A 13,681-nucleotide genomic window follows, 5' to 3' on the forward strand; every position below is an offset into this window, starting at 1 on the left:
AGTAACACAAGAGATGAGGTTATTGAAGAAGTATGTTTTTGTTACCATCAAAATAGACCAATTTTATATCTATTGAATTTTCCCTTTATTAAATATAGATAATATATTCCATATGCTTCGAACATGTTTACACGTCAATACAAAATGTTGAAAAAATTTCCAATATCGGGAACACAATTAGCACTAGCTACATGTATCTATCTTTCTTTCTGACAGCAGAATTATTATGTAACACGTTGTAATTGATTTAAGGAATAATAAATGACCAAAAAACTGTTAATTTTCTCTTTTTCTAAGACACATAAAGTCTGTACATGTTTTCACAATTGTCAACCCAATTGTTTCTGATAATGAACACTCATTTTTATATACTTCAGCTTTAAAGGACAGTTGACACAATCACAAAAGAATTGAACAACAAAATGGATTGTGAATGTAAAATTTCCTCTGCAACTCCTCTCAGTTTCACAGCTATTGCTGCAACATTGAGCTGATAAGACGCGTGACCTCAGTATGCATATCTGAAGCCTCTGAGATCGTAAACTTTCGGTGCAAACGTCAGAGTCGACTAACATTTCACATTCGCTGTATCTTTCAACCACTGGAATTTCTGACTTGCTGGAATCTAAAACCTGAAGTCAATAAATCTTGCTAATTGATATTTAAAGTCTGAGAACCCTGTACTTAAACAAAAATTATTCTAAGCTTGGAAACCCAATTTTTGTATCCTAGGCAATTATGGATTGAAGAAAAAAGGGTGAAATGTTAAAGTAGTTTTTAAATTGACCAATGGGCATCATGTGTGAAAAATATGTCAGAGTCTGGATTTTCAAAAGATATAAGCTCATCAAAATAAGGAATCATTGTCGCCAAAGAAAGGATTTTTTTTCCTCAACACATAGAAAGTGATCGTTTATAACGACTTATCATTTTCTTTACCAGAAAGTCACAGGATCCTAAATGCTCTATAAGTTTTATGAAATGGACGAATGTGCTTTTGGCATTGCCAGAAATACCATTACATGTGATTTAATATGTTTGTAAATGTATTGGGGTCCACAAAATCAGTATTCAACCTTAATCTTCGTACTAAAAACCCAAACATCTTAAATTTTGATATCATTTTTAGTGTTTATTTAGATTATTATTATTATTTTTTTAATTGACATTTGTTCTCAAAACAATAGCAAAAATACTTACTACATAATTTTTCAACATAGATGTATAGGATCTTTAAATATAAGTAGACATGCACATTTTCATACAGAGTATTCGACAGGTCTTATAAGTAAAAAAAAAGTATTTGAAAAAAAAACCCATAAAATATGATTGACAAAAAAGTAATGAAAAATGGTTTCAGAATTGTTCAAACATACATGTATATTTCACGTTTAGTACAGCCTATGCTAACATGAAGGGTCACAATCTACTAACTTCAAGACTCTAATGCCCCAAAACAGCGACCACACCTGGTATGTGGACCTGTTGGCACCTATTTGTATAACAAAACAGATGTAGAAAAGATATATAAATATATATAAAATAAAAATAAATTATGTATCAATTTACCTATTATATGAATTATAAACTGCTTCTAATATGTTTTAAAAGGATTGCAAAACTCTTTTGTGACAACGATTTGTAGACCTCAGAGAAGAAAGTTAGTACATATTTTATATGATTACATATTTCTTGAGGTTTTTCCTCTTTGTTTTCAATTCTACAATACATTTTATACTTATATTATCTTACAGGCAATCAAAGAAATCAAACTGTTAAGAAAGAGTGTTTTCTCATTCTTTTCAAAAAAAAAAACCTATTACTACTGTTGATACATCAAAATTTAAACATTTTTGAACAGTGTCCCATATTTGACTTACATTCTTACATCTCAGAATGAGATGCTCGTTGTTTTCTTTTATATCTTTACAAAAGACAACATATCATTTTCAACAATTTTCCATCTTTTCATCATTTCTCTATTACATAATAAATTGTTTAGTAGTCTGTAATTAAAGTCACATATTTTTTTGTCTTTAATGGCTAAGATTTTTTGTTCATAAATAGATTTCCATGATTCCTTGGAAATTTCAAAAACATTTTTATAGTAAAATTGATGTAATGGTGCTACAAATTGTTTTTGACGAAAAATGTCATAAATTAGCCTTGAATCAATATCACAGATGTATACATGGTTTTTAAAACACAGTTCAAAAGACATTTTTCCGAATACAATGTTTTCATATTGAATATCTGAAAAATCATATTTTTGAAAACATTTTGAAAAGATCGTTTTTATAATTATATATTCACATAACCAATTTCTTTTACAGACAAGTTGGTCACTAAACCATTCTGCAGGTTTCAAACCATTTTCGTTTACAATATCGTTTAAGTACTTAATACCACTTTTTAACCACTCTTTGTTTTTGAACACACAAATTTTATTACACCATAGCGGTTCTTTTAATAGTGCGTTTAGACTCATGTCTGATTTAATTTTTTTACATTCGTTAAAAAGACAAATATTTCTTTGTAAAACAGGGGAAAATGTTCTATCATTTGATAATCATGTAAACATGTTACATTGGTTTAACAGAGATAATCAAAATCAAAAAACATCTCTTTACACAGACTGTCTACAAAAATTGATAAGGAATTTTTTTTCTGGAAATGTGATTTATCCAGGAGACTTTTATTGATTTAAGTTTCATCAGTATATCAACAAAGCCTATGCCTCCATCTTGCATTTTACTTATCTGGGTATTTCTTTTGATCCTGTCTTTTTTATTCCAAATAAAATTATAATATGTTTTACGGTGCGACCGTTGGGGCGAGCGCAGCATGTGATCAAATAATGAATTAGGATAAATCAATAAAAATAAAAGTATCAACGTAACGTAATTAATGAAATATAAACATGCCTATTTTTTCTTGTAAATTTTCATTATTCATAATTTATAAGATTGTTTATTTATTTAAATAGAATTTATCTCAGATACAATGTTATTGAATAATAAAGATTTTAACATAATGTTTATTGCAGTTTATTTCCTCTTTTCTTGCAGCAGACATTTTTCTTAAACTTACATATAAAAAATTGACTTATAGAGCCCCCCCCCCCCCCCGTTTAAAAAAAAAATATAATTTACGTATAAAAAAAAATTTGCTGATCATATAAGAAATACGGTTTTGGACCCCCCCCCCCGGGAGGATGTAATAAATGTGAAAATAAAGATACCATTGAGCAGTTAAAGAGCTAAATGCATACTACGCACTCACCGTTCCTCACCCGGATTAGAATTTCCCTGATTTTGAGAATTTTTTTTACATTTTGCTTGTAAATATTTTTTAAATGATGCTGCCGCGCCCCCTTTTAAAAAACGTTCCTGGAAATTAATTACTGTAAATATATAGTGAATAAAATAAATGTGACCATTCATCCAAATGAGAGCAAGTTACAACTGTTTCCTATTTAAAAAAAAAAGATGTCCCCATTCGTTAGCTTTGCAAGATTTTGGTATTTATATTTCAGCAGATTTACAATAACTACTTAGAGTAATTTCCTCTTATTGTGACGTCAAAGTTCACGTCGGTCAAGTGTCGTCTGTCTCTTTGAGAAAACTCTGAAAAAAAAACCTAAGTGAAATATACTGTTTTGTTTACTTAAAAAGCATGATATTCTTGAAATTACACAATTTATCTGTTTCTCAAAAGTTTTACTTTGATTCTCGCGAGAAGGAATCAAGTCTAGTGAGATCGTCCGACATTGATAAATTGCATTGTGGGTCGAAATTTACTGACGCCGAAAAATTCTGTGGGATCAATGTGCAAGAAATCCATTGTGACGTCACTCGAAGGAACGACAACTCTGTTAGTCTTACGTAATGGAATTATTTTATTTACAATGCATGATGTACATAGTCTTTTATCTTGTTCTCGTGAGAGTGTGAAATGGGAAACCATATTTACAGGGAATTACTGGGACGATTAAAACAAGGCATTACTCGTCCGTTTTACTGACGCCAAAAAAATCCGTTGAATGAATGTGCAACTAGTCCGAATTTTCCATTCACACACGCTTTGCCGGTAGAGCTCGCTCCGCGCTGGCACTGCGCGCCGGCGAGCTGCGCTCGCTATAAAAGACTCTGTATCTGGGAGGTTTAAAATAGACCCAGTGTATAAGAATTTTGGTATTGCCAGACTATTTATTACACAAACTTTACCAAATATTGTTAATTTTCTTGTTTTCCATGACTCAAATAGTTTTTCTAAATCGTCAACAATTTTTGTCCAATTTTTATTGTAACACATTTCTTTGTGTTGACCTATAAAGATTCCAAGAGTTTTTATACATGTCTTGTTTACTCTTACATTTTCTATTTCTTGTAAAGCATTTTTCCAGGGGCCTGTTAAGAGACATTCTGTTTTAGACATATTTAATTTCATACCTGATACTTTACTAAAACTTTGTATTATCTCTAGGGAATTTTTCAATGAAGCTTCGTCTTTTAAAGGGAGAGTACAGTCATCTGCATGTTGTATAATCTTTATACTTTGAATCATATCATAAATATGATATCAAAATTACTATCATTTATCCAGGTATAAAATTTTAGACGCTTTTCTGCAGTATTTAACCCTCTGCAGTTAACAGATAAACAGTTAAGCTTGTCCATTACGTTAAAAGAAGCATACTGCTAAAGCTTACTATAGCTTAGTTCTTCTTGTTTTTCCTCGTCGATGTCCTTGAGCTGCTGCTTGGTCCTGAGTTAGGGTCAGACGTGGGTTCCGTGCGCTGCATGTGGGATGCAATGCCAGCGAGTAATCGTCCGAGCCTATTCTGTCCCGGCCAGTGTTGCATCACGGTATGAGATGTTCCGGTGAGGTTGAGACAGCTGTCCCACGTGGATTCCACTAGGATGTCGGTTTTTTTTAACATTAGCTAACGCACTAACACTCTTTATAATTTATTCAAGGATTATAATTTGTGACTTAATTCTCATTAAAAGAATAACTATCTTTGATGATCAATTATAACTGAAGCACTGATCTCTCTACATATATATTTTTTTACTGATTTTAAAAATGTTTAAATCTACGGCCCCATAATCTTTTTTATATTCAAGTGGAATTAAATTTTTCTTTTGATGATTAATGAAGATCGTTTTAAGTTCTTTAGTATTTTAGATTTACTGCCAATTAAATATGCTTACTTAAAAAGTCTATTACAAAAATATTTTTAGGATAGTCCTATACGCGGCATTAAATGGGCTCAATCATTAAAAGCTTAGCTTTAAATGATAGATATACGTTCTAGCAAAACATATACAAAAGAAATTATATATGTTTACATGCTTGTTTTTGTTTGTTTCCACTTCTCACACGGGTGTGCCCCTTCCTAAAATTATTGAAAATGATGAAATTTGCCAGACGTCCGTTTTTCCTAAAAAAAAACAGTAACCAATTTTAGGAAAACTAGCACTGGACTTACAAAATAAACAAGCATTCTGAGAGTATTGCATGTGACATAGGTCACAAAAAACTAAGATGTTCAAGATGTTTACGATTGATTGACATTACTAGTATTTCAGGCGCCAACTTCCTTAAGCTAAGACACGAACAGTGCCGGATAATTATGTTAGTGTCACGGTGGCTCACGGTGGCATTTTTCCAACCGCTTAAGATGCAGTTTCGGAAAAATCGATATATACATGTACAAAAAGATAGTCCATATGCATTATCTAAAGAGTATGTGTTTTACCTGACAGGTGAGATATTTACCTTTAAAAATTAATATCCCATGGGAAAAAGATAATTCCATTAGGAGAAATAATTCTCCTACAGGAAATATTGACAATCCTACAATCCTATAGGATTTTCTATAAATCCTATAGGAATTATATTTCCTATAGGAGAATGATATTTCCTGTTGGAATTTGCTTTAGTCAGGTAGTTTTCCGATAGGAAATTAAGATTTCCTATCGGAATTTATCAAAGCCTATCGGAATTGAAATTCCTATAGGAAGTTTTTTATTCCGATAGGAAATTTCAAATATCCTATAGGAATATTGCGTCCGTTTGACACCAGCATAACCATTAGCTTTGCCTATACCTCTCATTAATTGATCACCTCTTTGGACCGAAAACCCTTGGCTAGCGAAGATGATTGTGACAGACATATCTATGTTAGTTCTAATGGTTTTTTTTTAAGTTCTATAAGTGTAAAATAAATTTAATTTAATTTGTCTAATCAAAAGATAAACATATATTTTTACTGAAATTAAAACTTTAATGTACATCCATAGACAGACAAAAATATTCCGTGCAAATTGGTTGTTTTAAGTCAGTTCTGGGCAAAAACAAGCCAGTTCAAGAAATGTTACATTTTTATTCTCAAATCTACAAGATTACAGCAAATCCCCTCTACTGCTACATATATGAACAGGAAATAGCAACAGGCATTCTTGTTTCAAACAGAATTCAAAGTATTTCAGTTCAGAACAAACAGAATACATTTCATAGTTATTATTTCATAGGAAACGTTTAAATAATGAATACAGCTCATTGCTAATACCGGTATTGTAGAGCAGTTTTCCCCTCATAAAAAATGCAATAGAGTAGCCTTGTCCCCAGGGGAAGAGTTACTATATAGAAGTTTTTTTCTCTCCATAGTTAGTTTACACCCTCACGATTTTAGTTCAGATTTAAAAAAAAATATTAATGAACACCCAGTAAAGATTAAAATCAATGTTTGTACACCCAAAGGTTGTTAACGGAATTATATAATGATAATCAATTGATAACATCCCGGCATGATTAAAGTTAATTTAGTTCTTCATGGTATGATAAGAAAAGCTTTATATTCAAAATTGGAAACTTAAGATAATATAAAAAATCCAATAATTATAGCGTTTCTAACAAAGGACAACATTTCATCCATTTTATTGAATTAAGCTAAGAAATGAGCGTTATGATATTTGATTTGTCCGCACCCCGACCGTAATAACCACCGAATAATAATCCTTATCACTTACATAATTTTTAACAATTATACGATTGAATATTGAATTATTGATATTTTATATCATTTTAATTTCGTATTATTATGCAAACCCTGCTTGTACTCCAACATGGGTTCTTTCGATACAAATATCACCATTCTCTCACCAGAGTTCATGCTACATCAGCTTTGCCTACCTCTCATTAATTGATTACCTCTTTTCTCATATACTTAAGGATTCTGATAGATGTTTTTTAAAGATTGAAAATGGGTTCTTCTCTAGCCAACAAGTGCCGCCTAAAAATCACAATCAAACGTAATGATAATAGGATAATAGATTAGGATTTTTATCACTATGTGCATCAACTACCGTCAATATTCCACCAGAGTTCATTTGCTCAGATGCCAATCTTTCTACATGAGGCCTCGACGGTAAGTTTGGTTCATACAGACAGAGCGAAACACCGTGCCCTATTTAAAAAAAATCGTATTTACAAACAATGTGCCGAATACCATTAGCCAATTTGACTTTCCATTTGCTCTTCCCGAGATATTTCAACTTGTGCATTGGTTCATTCAGGTTAAACAGTAAGTAGAATCAACAAATCAATTTGATAATTTGCATTGAAATTGATAATTTGCATTGAAAAGGGATTCATTTTTTTTAGTATTATGAGTTGAGCATTATATTCAAACGGGACCTGGGCTAATTTAGTATATCTTGATACGTTTTATGGTAGATTTTAAAACGCTTCGACCATACTGATAAGTCAATAATATCCTTTATCACTTTTATTTATATACATTATTGAATCATTGACATTTTTACGTCATTTTCATTTTTTATATAATTATGCAAACCCAGTTTGCGCCCCAACAGTAGGTTATTTTGACACACGTCTCACACGTGTGTTGCTCACGGGTGACTAAAATCACCAAACACGTATCATTGGTGAAACGTTACAGATTTTATTCGTAATGATATCACTAACTTTGCTATCAAAGTGTTTTTTGGTCGACTTTGTTCCCATAAATCCTTGGCAGATGTGATGCTGCGGCGCTATCTAGCGAATAATTTGACTTTCACCCATTTGCAAATTCACGAAACAATGGGTTACATACACGCCACGGCATAACCATACAACTTGAAGTCGTGCTGACTGGAGAATCTTGGAACAGAGTTTTACGTTTCAATCATATACGAATGAGGATAAACATGTACAGTAACGTAGACAAAGCAAACCACTTTATAACTGCTGTTTGATTCCATTTTATTTCTTCACTGTTTTCAAAGTGAATATTTGCATACCTAAATCAGAAGCAATCTTGAGAACCAGGCTTTCAGTATATTTAGTATGATTTAGTCCCAAATTATACTTAAAGAAAATTAAGATTTGGATGATTTCCGGAATTGGAACATTTGATTAGATATTTAGGACCCCGTGAGTCACTCAGGTGACTTATTGCAATTGGTTTTTGTAAGTTGTTGTCCGTCGTCTTGCGTCATGTGTTAACAATTGAACACTTTTTATCTTTTAAAGATTAAATGAGCAATTCTTTTCAAAATTAAGTATGATACATCTTTTGGGTAAGGAGAACATAAATTGTAAGAAAAACTAAATTCATGTACAATAGGAATCTTTCTACAAAAATTGTAAATTTCATGTCCCCCAGATATGGATTTTGGTTTAAAGGAGGGGTTTAAAATGGTCATATAGCATATTGCATACTATATTTAAAAATTTTGTACTCCCAAACATCTATAAGTAAAACTGAATTCATTATTATGTAGACCAGGGAACCCTCTACTAAAATTTTAATTTCATGCCCCCGGGGTTGACATTTTGGCTTTAGGGTGGGGTCAAAATGTTCAAATAGTGTGAATGTTTATAATAGGGTCGGGTGGAGTGTAAAATATGTATAAAATAAAAACATATTGTTACATATTATAATGAAAGTGATAGAACATAAAAACTAGCCATCTTAAGTTTGTCTATAAAAATATACACGTTAAACCTTTCTTGAAAGTTAACAGGTATGGAAAAATTATTTCCTATCAGAGTCTTAACCTTTTCAATATTTAGTCATGCACTCTATTATCTTAAGTTTTTTTTATACTTCAAAATTAAACTTAATTTAATACATGAAAATATACGAGAATCCTCGACAAGTCTGTTATAGGCTATGGTATTCAAATGACCGTTGGCCTCTTGTTTATTGAAGTTACGGTCAAATGAGCTGATTTATTTTCAAAAGGAGTAAAATAATTCATTAGACCTTAACATATTAAAAATCGATACTTTTAGATGGCATATTCGAAATCACAAGTACCTGACACAGCTCAGCACTATTTGGTTTGTGGCATCAAAGACTGTGAAAAGAACTGTCTGTTTTACTGCAATCCTTGTCACCAACCTATGTGTGAACAATGCAGGGACGAACATCAGAAGAGTCCAGAAACCAAGAACCATGAATTGGTCCCTTACCGGCACCGCAAAGATCATCTTCCAGTAGAGAAATGCAGAGATCATCCCACTAAGGATCTAGACATTCTCTGTGACCAATGCAGTGTGCCTTTATGCTCCAAGTGTTCTACAATGACTGTCCACAAGGGACATTCCTTTACCGACTTGGAGACCATTTATACAGAAAATTCTGCAGCGTGTCGTCAAGAAATCCAAAATATTCAAGCTTACTTCATCCCCATGGCAAAAGATTTGCAAAATGAAATAAAACTAGATGCCACAAATATAAAGACAATCATGGATGGCATAAGATCATCAATGATGGATGAAGCCAAGTCTCTCAAAACACTGGTGGACGAAGTTACATCAGATAATATAGAACAAGTCAACAAAATGGAAGAGTCACTAAAGGAGATGCTTCAGAGTCAAGACATAACATACGAAGATTACATATCTTACCTTAAAGACCTTGTTAATCAGTTCTATGGATACCTGTCCTCTACTCAGTTTCAAAATAATGCCATCATTTTCCCACTTTCTGAATACTTTAAAATCCGACCCATACCAGAGACCACCAAACCAGTCCCTCCAGTATTTACAGCTGGTCGATACAGCAAGGAGATGGTTGCCAAACTACTGGGCAAAATAACAGTTTCTAAGACTAAACCAGAAAACAGAAAAGTAAAAGCCATGGAGACTGCTTCTAAACACTTGAAACATACAAGGCTACAGGGAAGAGAGAAATATGGCGTGAAACAAAGACTGTCTTCCTCTGTCACCAAGGTTAGGGAGTACACAGTACCAGGTGTTGACAGTGTACACCATATATCACAAGGCAAATCAAGCTCACTCTGGGTCAGTGATAATTGTAGTCACATTGTCCACACAGATCTACAGGGCAATCAGCTACAAAATATAAAAACCAGTGGTGGAAGATATGTAGGGAACCTAACAGTCACACAGGAGGGCGATCTTATCTATGCAGACAAACAAAACAAAGTCATCAATAGGATAACACCGGATAAAACCATCACTGAATTCATTAAAACGGGAGACTGGACGCCACTCAGCATACACTCCTCCCACATCAATGGGGACATTCTGGTGGGGATGATAAAGGAAGCAAAAGGTAAAGTCACCAGATACAACAAGACAGGGAAAGAAATACAAAACATAGAGAGTGACAACAAAGGACAGGAATTGTATAGTTATCCACACTACATCACAGAAAACATTAATGGTGATATCTGTACATCCGATTTAATCAAACAGGCTGTAGTGGTGGTGAATAAATCAGGACAACACAGGTTCTCCTACACAGGTCAGGGGTCAGAGTTTTACCCCCGGGGAGTGTGTACTGATCGCCTGGGTCACATACTGGTGTGTGATATTTGCAGTAACACAGTTCATCTTTTGGACCAGGTCGGGCAGTTTTTGTGTCTCCTTCTCAAACAACAAGAAGGAGCGTGGTCTCCCTGTAATGTGTGTGTGGATGGCGAGAATAATCTTTTTGTGGGACACTGGAAAACCAACACCGTGACAGTATACAAGTATCTACAGTGACGATGTATTGTTACAATCACAACAAATCAAACTGGTTTACAAACTATATTTTACTATCCAATTTAGCTTAGATTTTAAGGCATGGTTTCTTTAGAAATCAACTATTTCTTATATTTTGTTTTCAATGCATATACATGCATACCATTCAATCACACCACACAACTCATATTCAAGTTGAAAAAGTATTCACTAAATTATGTGATTAAGATTTATTAGAAATTATGCATAAAAAAGGCATGCCTATTTTGACCATTATCTACTATAAAATCTATTCTCCAATATTAATTTTTGTAAGGAATAATAATTTTGTAAATATTTCACAATAGCATCAGATGAAATATGTTAAACTCTTTTTTCTGGATTAGCCAAAAATACGCCTCTTAACTAACATGATTATCAATTTATAGCAGTGTATTTTTTCACCAGACTTTCTAAAAATCAAAGCAGACATTAAAGGGACTTGGACACGATTTGAGCTCAAAATTTTCAAGATTTATTTTTCAATTTTTATGTCTAGAAATGCTATTGTAGATGTTTTCAATGCTTTGACAAAATTAGAAAGTCAAATATCGAGTTACAAGCGAGTTACAGAAGTTAGAATTCTCTGTTTCGTAAACAAAGCTCGAGTCCTGTAGATGTTCACATATATGTTGTATTAGTATAAGTTTCAATCCAATGTTGTTGATTGTTGTAATGAAACTATTCATGAACCAATTGAATCAGTCTATCTTGTTTCCACAAGTTGTTTTGACAAAGAAATGGCAATTTCTTTAGTTTACAGCATTTGTAAACGAGTTTATAAGACTCGAGCTTTGTTTACATAACAACAACTTCTTTCCTTTGTATCTCGCTTACAACATGACTTCTAACATTCAAATTTTGGTGAATCATTCAAAATACAAAAGCAACCTATTTTATACATAAACATCAAAAATAAAATTTTCATCTGAAATCGTGTCCAAGTCCCTTTAATGACCATATTTGAGAAATACATTGACAATAGAAAAAGATATGGGTAACTTTCTCTGGTTCTAAAGCACGTATTGGACATAGTGGGACTTTTAATTTTACACATATGAAGTATTGTGTTTGTACCCAATTTCTGTGAATAATTCAATAATTAAATTATATCAATCCTGTATCTTTCGAGCAGGTCTATTGTTTAAATGAACTGTTTCCTGTTAAAATCTAAAGGTAAATTAACCGTTAGCTTCTGTTTTCCGTGAACTTCTAGAGACTTAAATTAAATTTAAGTTAGTTTGTCATTAGACACATAAGCAACTTATTATAATTTTATTTTTTCTATTTAAGAAGGTGATTATGTAACATATAAGAATATAATTTTGTTTTCTTGATCTTCTATTTCGGAGAAAAATTAAGTCCAAAGTAGACATACCTAGAAAATGATGTTCAAATCTGGGCTGCCTAAGAGTAAGAAATTAATGTATCGTAAATGTCGCTAACTTGTTGCCGTTTTAAATGTCTTTGGTTTTTGTCTTGATTATTATTTTAATACACAATTTTGTAACTTATTATTGGAAAAGTCAAGCAAAAGAGAATATAACTTGATTTGAAAAGTTTGAATCTACACTGTCTACCTAAAAATGCTTCTACTCAAGTTACAACTTTTCAAGTTACAACCTAAATTAGCCAAACTCAAACTTTCTCAACAATTGGTTGTACGTAGATAGGACACCGATGAACCCCCTTCTAGTTTTTTCAGATTTTTAAATCTTCAAAATAAGTCGACAGCCGTTCTGAGTGATTTAAAAGGCATTGTCCTTTTCATGTATGCAAACTTTTCAAACAAAATGACATGGAGTACTTCATATCGATTGCTTTCATCTCTTTTGGCAACTTTTTTGGCCAGTTTCGGGCAGAAACAAGCCAGTTCAAGAAATGTTTACATTCTTATCCTCAAATGTACATAGCCGCACATCCTCCATAAGCAATTTATTTTACTTACCAGGCGCAATAGCAGCAAAACGGTGTTGAAATTTTGCCATTTTGACGTGCGGATATCCTATCATTACTTTTTTTCTTATTTATTAAATATCCGAGTTCATAGAATTTTTCATCGCATAAATTTTAAAATCATAAACATGTATACAGTAATTTAAAACATTTCTTCGGGACATTTTTGACATGGTTTCCTAAAGTGAACTGTTTGATCACAATTTTTAAATCTGCTAAAGATTTCGTATTTTGTAGATTTTTAAAGCAACACAAGAGATGAGGTTATTGAAGAAGCATGTTTTTGTTACAATCAAAATAGACCAATTTTATATCTATTGAATTTTCCCTTTAGTAAATATAGATAATATATTCCATATGCTTCGAACATGTTTTCACGTCAATACAACATGTTGAAAAAATTTCCAATATCGGGAACACAATTAGCACTAGCTACCTGTATCTATCTTTCTTTTTTGACAGCAGAATTATTATGTAACACGTTGTAATTGATTTAAGGAATAATAAAATGACCAAAAACTGTAAATTTTCTCTTTTTCTGAGACACATAAAGCCTGTACATGTTTTCACAATTGTCAACCCAATTGTTTCTGATAATGACCACTTATTTTTATAAACTTCAGCTTTAAAGGACAGTTGACACAATCACAAAAGAATTGAACAAAAAATGGATTGT

The 13,681-nt window shown here is 32.4% G+C and overlaps 1 protein-coding gene across 2 annotated transcripts in view; it reads left to right on the forward strand.

Annotated features, from left to right (window-relative positions):
- The window catches only part of LOC128162778 (E3 ubiquitin-protein ligase TRIM71-like), a 32,029-nt gene extending 18,516 nt beyond the window's left edge, over window positions 1-13,513 (forward strand). Inside the window, exons 1-2 of one of the 2 annotated variants that reach the window (XM_052826154.1) lie at window positions 7,437-7,591; window positions 9,310-13,513. In XM_052826154.1, the coding sequence (XP_052682114.1) occupies window positions 9,310-11,031 (1,722 nt within the window). In that variant the 5' untranslated portion in view covers window positions 7,437-7,591 and the 3' untranslated portion in view covers window positions 11,032-13,513. Of the gene's footprint in view, window positions 1-7,436; window positions 7,592-9,309 lie in introns of those variants that run through there. The other variant, XM_052826155.1, reaches the window with a different exon arrangement.
- The last annotated feature ends 168 nt before the right edge of the window (window positions 13,514-13,681 follow it).

The sequence above is a fragment of the Crassostrea angulata genome, chromosome 9 (assembly GCF_025612915.1).
Source record: "Crassostrea angulata isolate pt1a10 chromosome 9, ASM2561291v2, whole genome shotgun sequence".
Lineage (NCBI taxonomy): Eukaryota > Metazoa > Mollusca > Bivalvia > Ostreida > Ostreidae > Magallana > Magallana angulata.